The 12266-nt window shown below is 33.5% G+C and overlaps 3 protein-coding genes across 3 annotated transcripts; 2 read left to right on the plus strand and 1 right to left on the minus strand.

The window, feature by feature from the left end:
* Positions 1-974: 974 nt before the first annotated feature.
* LOC104727999 (protein FAR1-RELATED SEQUENCE 5-like) lies at positions 975-2995 on the minus strand. The gene is made up of 2 exons (XM_087472413.1): positions 1270-2995; positions 975-1100 (listed from the first exon to the last, which is right to left on the minus strand). Exons 1-2 carry the CDS (start codon positions 2857-2859, stop codon positions 975-977), a joined length of 1716 nt encoding a protein of 571 aa, XP_087328539.1. The 5' UTR covers positions 2860-2995.
* Positions 2996-5100: 2105 nt separating this feature from the next.
* Positions 5101-7557, plus strand: LOC104723460 (cell division cycle 20.1, cofactor of APC complex-like). Its single transcript, XM_087473703.1, has 5 exons — positions 5101-5600; positions 5827-6105; positions 6219-6488; positions 6582-7163; positions 7267-7557. Exons 1-5 carry the CDS (start codon positions 5505-5507, stop codon positions 7396-7398), a joined length of 1359 nt encoding a protein of 452 aa, XP_087329829.1. The 5' UTR covers positions 5101-5504; the 3' UTR covers positions 7399-7557.
* A 1380-nt stretch (positions 7558-8937) lies between these two features.
* On the plus strand, positions 8938-9585 carry LOC104723461 (pentatricopeptide repeat-containing protein At3g60980, mitochondrial-like). Its single transcript, XM_010441836.3, has one exon. It carries the CDS (start codon positions 8938-8940, stop codon positions 9583-9585), a length of 648 nt encoding a protein of 215 aa, XP_010440138.1.
* Positions 9586-12266: the final 2681 nt, after the last annotated feature.

The raw sequence follows: 12266 nt of genomic DNA on the forward strand, positions 1-12266 counted from the left end.
ACAATCGTTCGTTTGATATTCTCACTTAGGATCACTTCCTCGTAATATTTGTTTATGAGTAATATAAATATCAATAACTGTTATGATGCTTTTTACTTTTTACAATAATTTTTCATGCAATATCTTATACTTCAAAATACATAAAAATTATAAGTAGAGTTGTCTTGATTCATTATGACTTTTTATTTGATTTTTTAATTAGAATTGAGTCTTAATACTATATTATTTTTTATTCTAAGTTTTTATTTTGATAGTTGTATTTTTTAAACTCACAGTTATATATATTTAATATTTATAAAGTTTTAGCCCTATTCATTATTTTCTTCTTTTAAAATAATTTTTAATTTTGTTATTTACCATATATATGCAAATGATTTTAGAATATATAATTCTAAATTTAAAATTTAATAAATTGTTGAACAATACTTGGGTTCACCCCTCTAATGTTAACCAATAAAAACATGCCACCTAAGACTAAATTTAAACCATATATTGAATTAAAAAAAAACAAAAGCTGTATTATTTTGTTTGATGTCGTTAACGTCGTTGATGTCTCCCATCTTTTACATTTTTTTTTCTTGGCCCCCTGTCTTTTAGTTTTTACAAATATTTAAATGAAGATTTTGTATTTACAAGTATTGTTCATTAATCATTATGAACACAGATTTTGGACGTTACTCATCTCTACGATCCAACAATTTTTTTTTTCTTGTCAGTATAAACATGTACGCCTAAGCCAAAAAAAGCGCATTTGAAAGAAAATAATAAAAAGAAGATCATTCTAGAATAAAATAATACTAATGTACTTTTGCAAAAATGTGATTTCATAAAGGAAAAATGAAAAGTGATATAGCTTTATATGATTTTGGGAAAAAAGAAGTGGTATAGCATAGCATTAAGATGGACCACCATAACTCTTGTCATATTCCTACAAAATATAAGACTTCAAATTAATAATAAAAATGACAAATAATTTAAGAACATAGAAATAGTAAAAATGAATTGTTTACCTTGAACACTTGTGAGATAAATGACTCATGATGTAAGGTCGGACTAGTGGTAGTAACAGATAATTGAGTATCTGGAGTAAGAGTAGTGTCCTATAGCATTTATCATTTTATTAAATGTTAATATACATATATATATATATATATATATATATTTATATTTATATTAATAAGTGAATATATATGTAATTATATTAATAAGTGAATATATATATATATATATATATATTTATATTAAAAAGAAAAAATATATATCAAATACCTGAAATGATAACTTTTTTTTTGTTGTATCATTACTTAATGATTTTGATGTACGTGGATTTTTTACTTCAAGAACATTCAAGTATCGACCATGGGGACCAACTTTTTGGTTCTTTGGTCGTCCAACAGAAGCTTTTCTTTTTATTCCACGTGCATTTGGAACTTCCTTGTCTTCTACTTCTTCTTCTTCTTCCACAAGTCCAACATCTGAGCTTTGGGGCATCCATGCATTAGCTTTCACAAGTTCTTTTTTCTTTTCCTCCAATTTTCTAAGCAATTGAATGGCATCTTCATTTGCGCACAACGTCAACTCTATATGATCAGCAGCAACAGATGCAATTTCACGGAAAGTACGACATATATGGCTGTATCGCCTTCCAATCGATTGCTTCTCTCTTTCATCAAATGTCTTCGGATGATAATAAGATATTCTTCGTGTTTTTGCCTCTTTGCTCCATCGAGTTAGAATGTATGTAGATGGAATTCTTCTAACATTTTTCTTGTCCAGCACTTTCAATGCATGACAACATAAGATCCCAGCAAAAGAAAACTCCATGCAACCACAATGTATTGTTTGGCTTATAGCATCATAATTAACCAAATGCTCTCGTGCCACACCACGATAAGATACTTTGTATTCATACACCATCTCAGACTTACTGACTTTTGTAGCAACATAATCACCGATAACTATATATTGCCTCTGGAACAAGCTAAAAACTTCAGGTGTATACACTTCCTGTGCATGTTGCAACATTTCTACATTAGCACATAATACCGGCGAGGTATGCATCATATTGAAGTCAGCAATCAATTCCTTGTATCTTCGATCCTCCAACACTCTCTCATAGTGTCCAAATAAGCACAACAAGTTATAACTACGCTTCAAATATTTTTTCAATATATTATTCATACTTTCACTATGTTGTGTGCTCACCATATCTGCTGTAAAAGTATGACGTCCATATACCATTGCCCATTTTTCTTTGAGCTCAAACAAATTCTTCAACCATTCATCCTCCGTCAATTTATGCTTCTCGAGCATATCACTCCATGCCAATAACCAATCTTGTTCTTCCTCATGGTCATATACACACTTACTAAAGTCCATGGCAAATTGTTCTGCTCCATGAAATACATGACTCAACTTCTTTGCAGCATTCTGATAAATATGCCAAACACATAACCTATGTTTTGTTTCATTAAATACTTTCACTATTGCATTCGCCATTGCTGCACATTGATCAGTCAGAATTGTTTTTGGTTGTTTTCCAGACATTGCTCCAAGAAAAGTCTCGAAAAGCCACCTATACGACTCAATAGTTTCATCATCTAAAAGAGCAGCACCAAACACTACAGTTTGCTTGTGATGATTAACTCCGACAAATGGAGCAAAGGGTCTATCATACTCGTTAGTCTTATAAGTTGTGTCGAAGCAAACAACATCTCCAAAAAGATTGTAATCACTTAAAGACCGATCATCTGCCCAAAAGATATTAGTGATCATATCATCTTCATCAAGCTGCATTGAATAAAAGAATGATGAATTACCCTCTTTTTTTCCGAAAGTATTCCAAAACTGCTCCAACATCTCCCTTTTCCATTTTTGCCATTCGCTTTCGGTATATGTAATTTTGATAGTCTTTCGCCAAAAACCCCAGATTTTCTCGTCCCCCAACTTCTCTACTCATCATTTCAACAGTTGCTTTTGCTGAAATTCCTGACATCTCAGCATCATCAGCATGTTTTTTTTTAGAGATAGATAATGCACGATTGCCCCTTAACAAATGCTTCATAGGTGTCCTCACTAAATCATGGTTATGGTTCTCCTCAAAAGACACAATCTTATATCTTTCGTTCTTCTGTAGGTAGCACGTCATATGAGCATTACAACCACAGCGTGTGATTGGTTGTGAATAAGATTTTTCGTCATTAGTTTCTTTCCTATACCCCTCCTTTGAGCAAACATAACGAAGCCTTACTACCTTCTCTTTTTTTATCGTCCTTCGTTGTTTCCTTATGTCAAAACCATGACTGCCTCCATACTTTTGGTAAGTTCTATGAGCAGTCTCATCAGAGCTAAACTCCATGCCAATACATAGTTCATCTTTCAGCTCACTTTCTTTGTTTGCTTCTAGAACAACAACCTCTTCAGTTTGGACATAATTCTCATTGTTGGCTATGTTATCTTCTTTTTCTACAGATTCACTAACTGAAGCGGTGTCTACACTTATTGAATCATAATCTTCCTTGGGGGAAAAATCTTCACTTATATAACTATTCTCCATTGCAATTAATCTGCATTAACCATTTAATATTACTATATATGTACTATTATTTCAAAAACCACTTTGTAAAATTTCTTATTAAGGGTAAAAAAACTGTAAATTAAATTGTAAACTAAGAAAATCTTAAATTGTAAACAAAGAAAATTGTAAACTAAGAAAATCTAAGAAAATTGTAAACTAAGAAAATCTTTTCAATAATTATTCTTATTTTTAAAAATTGTTAACTAATCAACCTTAAAAACTAAGATTTGATATTATACCATATTATTTATTTAAAATTATTTTATTTAGAAGGTTTTGTTAAGTTTTTAATTATTATTTCCAAAAATAATTATTATTTTCAAAAATTGTTAACTAATCAACCTTAAAAACTAAGATTTGATATTATACCATATTATTTATTTAAAATTATTTTATTTAGAAGGTTTTGTTAAGTTTTCAATTTTATGAATTTCTTAACATTTTTATTTGATCTTATTAACAAATTATTTTAAATTATTTTAAATTATTATATAATACATATGATTAATAAATATGTATTTTATGCATATGTTGTGATTTGATTTTTTTTTAAACAAATATATGTTACTCAATCTATTAAAATTTTTTGATTAAATGTTACATATGGGCGGATTGGTAAAATTAAAATTTTGAGGGTTGATAAATAATTATGTTTTATTTCCTCACAGTTTATTTTATAAATTTACAAACAAAAACTGTCTCAAAAAAAACTATAACATTTAATATATATTTTAATTTATAGAAAAAAAATTCAGCTTTTGATGCACCATATATCTCGAACATATATCTCCTAGTAAATATACTTAGGAAAAAAACTCTTTTAATTGATGTTTACGTCTTACCTTGCGGAATTAGTACGTCTTTGTTAACATCCACCAAATCCAGACTTCAATATATCCGGATCAACACACAACAGAGAAAAAGATGACCTGAAAAACATAATCCATAAATATTTTAATATAGAAACTCACACATATGTATCGATTACAATACCTCTATTTTCACCACTAATTTTTAAAAATATATTAGTTTAATAATGATAAGAGAATCTGAAACTACTTCATATTGGCACCCAAAACAAAAAAGAGAATCTGCGTAACTTCACCTGACAAGTTGATGTTTGTATAACACTGAAGTTTTCCTTCTTCTAGATGTCTAAATTGATATTATCTCTGTCTTCCTCTGTAAATTTGTGAAAAACTTCTGATTAGCGTTTGTTACGAAGAACCCAATAAAAAATAAAAAGAGAAAGTATCCAAAGTTTAACCAAAAAAAAAAAGTATCGATGAAGTAGACCTACCGATTAAAGATGAACAAAAACCCTAATCAGTAATAATAGCCTAAAACTATTGTATAATATATATATAAGATAAGGGGCCGAGAAAAAAAAATGTAAAAGATGGGAGACGTCAACGACGTTAACGACGTCAAAACAGTTTTTATTTTATTTTTTTAATTCAATATATGGTTTAAATTTAGTCTTAGTGACATGTTTTTATTGGTTAACATTAGCGGGGGTAAACAATACTAGGGGTGAACCCAAGTATTGTTCTAAATTGTTTTGAAATAGTCTTGAAGGGGTCTGAACGTCTCTCTCCAAAATAAAGCCGTTACAGAGTTTCCAATTAAAAACCCTAAATTGACTGGCTTTATAAAATCCCCAAATCTCGAACCACACCGTCTCAATCAGAATCTAATCTGCTCTGCCCTCTCTCACATTCTTCAGCGACGGAACTCATCTCTCTCTCTCGCGTGATCTTGATTGAATTTACTTACGATTCCGTCTCTCTCTGCAGGCTTTTGTTTGATTCGTCTTTGTCTGATTTTAATCCGTTTTTTCGTATTATATCATCATCGCTATTGTGTCTTTGCTGTTTGTTTGGATTGTTTTTGTTTGTCTTCTTTGCTGTGTGTGTTTGGTGATAATATGGATGCAGGTATGAGCACTCCTTCTTACTTAAAGGCGCAGACTCGTTGCTCTCTTCAAGAACACTTCCTTGCCAGGAAAAGTTCCAAGGAAAACGTAAGTTTATGCTTTTTATTCTTTATTATTATCATCCCCTTCCTCTCGTTGAAATTTAGGGTTTTGATTCAATTTACATGATTCCGTTCTGCCATTACGAGTTAGGGTTTCGATTTGGGGGGGGGGGGGGGGGTTACGATTCTGTTCTGCTGAATTAGGGTTTCGATTTTTGAAAATTGTGATGTTGATTGAACTGTACTGATTTGCTTATGTTATCTTCCACCAGCTGGACAGGTTCATACCCAACAGATCAGCTATGAATTTCGATTATGCACACTACGCCCTTATGGAAGGTAGAAAAGGTAAGGATCAATCAGCAGCGGTAAGTTCACCATCCAAGGAGGCCTACAGGAAGCAGTTGGCTGAGATCTTGAACCTCAACCACACCCGGATCCTCGCGTTCAGAAACAAACCTCAAGCTCCTGTAGATCTTCTTCCCACCCATCACTCTGCTTCTCTTCACCAACAGCCTAAATCTGTAAAGCCTCGCAGATACATTCCTCAGGTATGTTATGTTTTTAATTATTGAGTTTGAATGCAAAAGAACCCAGTTACTTGTTGTTACTTTGGAGTTTGTATTTGATCTGACTGTTGTTATTCGCTATGTTGTAATTATAGACTTCTGAGAGAACCTTGGATGCACCTGACATTGTTGATGATTTCTACCTCAACTTGCTTGACTGGGGAAGTGAAAATGTCTTAGCCATAGCCTTGGACCACACTGTCTACTTATGGGATGCTTCCACTGGTTCTACTTCTGAGCTTGTCACCATTCATGAAGAGAAAGGACCTGTCACAAGTATCAACTGGGCGCCTGATGGTCGTCATGTTGCTATTGGACTCAACAACTCTGAAGTGCAGCTCTGGGATTCTGCTTCCAACCGTCAAGTAATTACTCAAATCCCTTCTTCTGTTTAGATATCATAACCTGGTTGTCATGTTTTTAACCCTTGACCTGATGTGTTTATCATATTTCTGCAGCTGAGAACATTGAATGGTTGCCACCAATCAAGAGTTGGATCATTGGCATGGAACAATCACATCCTGACTACTGGAGGAATGGACGGGCAGATTGTCAACAACGATGTACGAATCAGATCACATATTGTGGAAACTTACAGAGGTCACACTCATGAGGTTTGTGGTCTGAAGTGGTCAGGATCTGGACAGCAACTAGCGAGTGGTGGCAACGACAATGTGGTGCACGTATGGGATCGTTCTGTCGCCTCCTCAAACTCAACCACGCAATGGCTACACAGGCTTGAGGAACATACATCTGCAGTGAAAGCTCTTGCCTGGTGCCCTTTCCAAGCGAATTTGCTTGCAACTGGTGGTGGTGGAGGAGACAGGACCATCAAGTTCTGGAATACTCACACCGGAGCTTGCCTGAATTCAGTAGACACTGGTTCCCAAGTTTGTTCGTTGTTATGGAGCAAGAATGAAAGAGAGTTGCTTAGTTCACATGGGTTTACACAGAATCAGCTTACACTTTGGAAGTACCCATCTATGGTGAAAATGGCTGAGCTCAGTGGTCATACATCAAGAGTCCTATATATGGCTCAGGTAAATATAAATCAAATCTTCTTTATCTTTAGCTGCCAAGTAGCTTTGTGTTGTGAGGTCTTTGGTCCTAAAAGTTGTGTTTGTTTGTTGTATTTTTTTACAGAGTCCGGATGGTTGTACCGTGGCTTCAGCAGCAGGAGACGAGACTCTGAGATTTTGGAATGTTTTTGGAGTACCAGAGACCACCAAAAAAGCTGCTCCGGAGCCATTTTCTCATGTGAATCGTATTCGTTGAAATTGTGAAGACTAACACGAAAAGGAAACCCATCGACAGTTGTGTAACTTGTGTTAATACAGAAGCCAAAAAAATCATATTTTTTTACATGTGTCAGATGATATAAGAATTATGTACACTTTATCTGGTTAGAAAGATTCATCAATCTCCTTTCGGAAAGTCTATAGCTTGAATTGGAGCTTCTGAGATTATTAATTATGGTTTATTTTTATCACTGCAGTGTTCTTTTTGCATAGGAGTGTGATAACTCACTTAGCTGACAACTTAGATTCGATTAGTGTAGTAGTTGTTAAACAGGGGGAAAACAGAAATTGATAGGCATGGGGAAATTGACTTGGGAGAGCAGGGGATGCTCTAGAAAAAGGTTCTTTGCTTGTTCCTTGATTCGTAGTGGATATCAGTAAGAGAACACGTTCTGATTCTTATCACTTCACTTAATATCTAGGTCTTGAGTCTTCCTGCAAAGTCGTTAGCTGAGTCAAAAAGTAAGTTTCATATTGCTTAATTTAATCACACTCTGTTTTCTCTTTAATTATTTAATGTGCTTGCTAGCTCACTAACTCACTAGTTGAGAATGATTTGTTGTTGCTGAAACGAGATGCAGAGAAGGAGATCTTCCTCTTATAGTGGCCAAAGATTTGCAGCATATGGCTCCAATTGAAGGTGTTATCCAGGTTCAAGGGGACATAACTTATGCCCGGACTGCTTAAGTGGTAACAACTATATCTCATACTAGATTTTTCAATATATATTTTCTAAATCCTTGGGTATTATGCTTGTTTCTCTGGCTTACCCATTCTCGTTTTTACCATATGCTCTCACAAATAACGCCTTCTACAATTTGGTTCGCAGTTACTGATTTGCAGGACATGGATGAATTTGTCCGGTCCCAGCTCATTCTAGCGGTTAGTTGCTTGATATCTGTTACAAGAATCGGTGTCTCATGTCATGTGAGAACCTAATTTACTATGATCATGAATAATAAACATACAAACCCTTTTAACTATTGATATATATATATGGATTTGTTTATACATATACAAACGACATCGTTTATAAATTATATTTATTATGTTGGGCGTGTCCAGATGATGTAGGTTAAAAAAAAAATGTCTTCGCCGGCGATGTCAAGCAGCCGCCGGTTCATCCTCCAGAGGATGATGTTTTCATCAAAACCTTATCCGATTGGGAGGGATCTTCCTCTGAAGCAACGACCCGCCTTTAAGGGTCCATCATCACTGCTTACTCGAGTCAGGTTCCTGATCAATGACATTGAGGACCTCGACGTTGCAGCCGAGCACGCCCGTTTAGCTGCGAGGAAGAAGATGGACCCTGAAACAGCCACCTTAATCAGCAAAACCATCATCGGAGCCATGTGCAACGCTTGCTGCAATTTCGTCAGACATCGCTTTCTGCAATTTCGTCATCAAATCCCTCTGCGAGAAAGGCCGCCTTGATGACGCTCTTCGACTCTACTCCCACCTCCTCTCCAACAAACCTTCTCCGGACCACAACACGTACGACATCTTGACCAAAGCCATGGTCGATGCCGGGATGATGGACCAAGCTCTGGATCTCTTGTTGAAAGGAAGAGCTGAATTGTTCAATTTCCAAAAGCCAGGCATGTACATGAATCTTATTCGTGGCTACTTGGAACAGGGGAATCTCGACATGGCGTATCAGCTCCGGGACGACTTCAAGACTTGTTCCACACGCAATGAAATCGCAATCCTGGAATCACTATTCGTAGAGTATTTGTTCAAGCAAGGCAAGGATGAGGAGGCTATGGATCTATACAGGAGCTCAGTGACGATGAACAAGAACGGCTTGACAGAAAATGCAACTGTGGGCAATGTGTATTTAAAACTGTTGCTCAAGTACGGCAGAAAAACACAGGCCTGGCCATTGTTCGGGTATGTGCTTAACTATTACAACTTGTGCGTTGGGTTCGATGCATCAGATGCTCTTAATTTTATGGTGAACGAGTGTTTCGAGATGGGACGGTTCAGCGATGCGGTCAACATCTTCACCAAGGCCAAGGCAAAGTTTAAGTACAACTCGAAGCTTGTGGGAGTATACAGGAACCTTATTACAAGGTTGTGTCAGAATGGGAGGCTGTCCGAGGCTGACAGTTTGTTTGATGATATGGTGAAAGACGAAGTCTTGCCAGATTCGTGCATATGTTGAGTCTGGAAGGGTCGAGGATGCCGTTGAAACTGCAAACAAGATGATGACTTCTAAAGTCCACAAGGTTACTAAATTGTTTTTCTAGTTACTTATTTTGAGCTAGGCTAGGTTTCTTTTGGTTTACATTGATTCTTTTGGCTTTCATATTTCATTAATTATGTTACCTGATTGGTTTCATTAATTATGTAGTTCGAATACTTAACTTTCCATTAGCTTGTAAACAAACAAAAAAAATAAAAGTGTCATCAATTGGAGGATGAATGAAAGAATTGAAGGTCATTCATATTTTTATCATTACCAACAGAGCTTCAGCTTAATCTGATCATGTTCCACAATTTCGTTACATGAATCTTATTCGTGGCTACTTGGAACAGGGGAATCTCGACATGGCCTACAAAACCATAGGCCAAGAGACGATAACGTCGATAAGTTCATAATCAGGCGAAGAGACGATAACGTCGATAAGTTCATAATCACCAAGAGAGAAACAAAATATTGTGAAAGGAAAGAGCCACAAAAAGGGCAAACTATACCACATAGCTAACACAACAACTTAAAACTGCATAAACTCAGTGAAACACAAATGACTGGTCCGAGCAAAGAAAAGGGGACAATATGCTAATCACACAAAACTTTGAATATCTGTAACGTATCAATATTGAGCTCTCACCGGAATTCTATCTGGATACTTCTCTCTCTCTAATCCGAGCAGCCTCTGCCCTTCTCTTCTCTGAAGGTTCAAAAAAACAGGATCATATTAGATCAAATCAAAGGTTTCAAGAATCAAACATCAAATCAGTAACAAAAATTAGGATCCAAACCTAAGTCATGCTCTTGCTTGAACGAGCTTTTTTGCCATTCCTTCCACGCCTACACATACATAAGAAATAGGTGACGCCAATCATCAGACAACCATCAACAAACAAATTCAACACATCGATTCATCAATTCCCAAAAAGAAACTCTAAAAACTCAAATTTAAGTACTAAACGCAAGATTTCATCTTATCTATCAGTCGATCATGTTCCACATGCCACTTTTTACAACAATTCCGATACTGTGTACAAATATGCCGGGATCACGTTTATGCATACAATATGACACATTTACCCTTTGAAACTGTGTGTTAGCTAAAGAGTACGTAAGGGTAACAATTGGAAAAAAGTGTGTCGCTAAACAAATCTAAAATTTTGACTTTGGGATGTCTTGAGACTATGAAAGAGCATCCCCATTCCTAATTTATATATTCAAATTCAAAATCAAATGATAAATTACAACTTTTATTTCTGGCAAATTACAGAGCAATATGTGCAATTAGTTTAAACGGATTTTTAATGTCACTAGATCAGACTCAAAACAAAAACATAATATCCTACTATATCAATTGAGAAGTACATTTATAAAAATAACATTTAAAGTATAAAAAATTACATTAGAATGCCATTAGAAATAGTAAAAAAATAGTTAGGATCCTTAAAGATAATTAAGATAAATAAAAAATTAGTGTATTAAAAATAAGATATTAAAAATTTTCTATTCAGTTAAACAACTAAGATTTCTACAGATTTTTTTTACAATAATTTTTGCAGCAATAATCTGATTGTAAGTTGGCTGGATGAATTGCTAACAATAAATAACAAAAAAAACTATTTCAAATTTAATTTAAATAAAATGTACATCCAGTTTAACGTGGGTTAATATCTAGTTTAATGTTCAGCCCATTTGTCTTCCATCATACTTATTAGCGTTCTTCGTATAACCTTGTTTTCCTTAGTATTCGTATTCTAAAAATCAACTAAAAAGAAAATAATCTTCCTTCAGATTGTATAATATTTTTAAACATATATAAATTCGATTGTACCAATTTTGTTCGTGTCTTGCAATGGTATGTTGATGAGTTCATTTATAAAATTTTACAATCAATAATTTGAGATGGTGATTAATCATTGTACAAAACATATATATTTATAGTCTCATATATAACATAAGAGAAAATGATTACATGTCTAGGGATTTAAAAACAATGTGGTGAGATTATTTAAAGCTGATTGTAAACGAATCTCATTTTCACTCGCTAGAATGAGAAACAAATTTTAAAATTATTTTCAAACTAATTATACTTATTAGAAAAATAACCATAGTGTCGAAAATTATTTACAATTTTACTTAAAAATTTGAAAACGTTAATACAAGAAAATAAAATAACAAAAATTTAAGTATAAGAAAAGACAAACAATATTGTAAATAAACTAGATAAAATCTTTTATATCAATGGCATATTACAAAAAAATTCTATTGTACTTTAATTAATTTAATAACTAATAAAAGAAAAACTTATATTGGCTTACAAAATAATAAACAATATTTTAAAAATTATTTAATGATATTAATTAACAGATTCTATTTATTGTTTCAGAAATCTTAAAAACAATAACAAACTATTTAAAACAATTATAAAATTTAAATTAATTTATAAAACTAAGATTAAATATATGAATCCTTACATCGTTTATTAATAACATTTTATTTTAAAACTAACATACAACATTGCTTATATTTTTAAAATATAAAATATCATATATAATTTACAAAATATTTTTTTTTTCATTACACAAATGTTAAATAGAGAATAAAATCTAAGAAATGTTATATTTTATTTGATATTGTATATACAACTAAAA

This window comes from Camelina sativa, chromosome 11, assembly GCF_030686135.1.
Source record: "Camelina sativa cultivar CO46 ecotype springtype chromosome 11, ASM3068613v1".
In the NCBI taxonomy this organism is placed as follows: Eukaryota; Viridiplantae; Streptophyta; class Magnoliopsida; order Brassicales; family Brassicaceae; genus Camelina; species Camelina sativa.

Excerpts from the sequence above, each read along its gene's own strand:
- LOC104727999 (XM_087472413.1), bottom strand. The coding sequence starts at position 2,859 with ATGTTGGAGCAGTTTTGGAATACTTTCGGAAAAAAAGAGGGTAATTCA. Across the intron at positions 1,101-1,269 it reads AAAAAAAGTTATCATTTCAG|GACACTACTCTTACTCCAGA; the intron begins GTATTTGATATA and ends TAAATGCTATAG.
- LOC104723460 (XM_087473703.1), top strand. The coding sequence starts at position 5,505 with ATGGATGCAGGTATGAGCACTCCTTCTTACTTAAAGGCGCAGACTCGT. Across the intron at positions 5,601-5,826 it reads GGAAAAGTTCCAAGGAAAAC|CTGGACAGGTTCATACCCAA; the intron begins GTAAGTTTATGC and ends ATCTTCCACCAG. Across the intron at positions 6,489-6,581 it reads ATTCTGCTTCCAACCGTCAA|CTGAGAACATTGAATGGTTG; the intron begins GTAATTACTCAA and ends ATATTTCTGCAG.
- LOC104723461 (XM_010441836.3), top strand. The coding sequence starts at position 8,938 with ATGGTCGATGCCGGGATGATGGACCAAGCTCTGGATCTCTTGTTGAAA.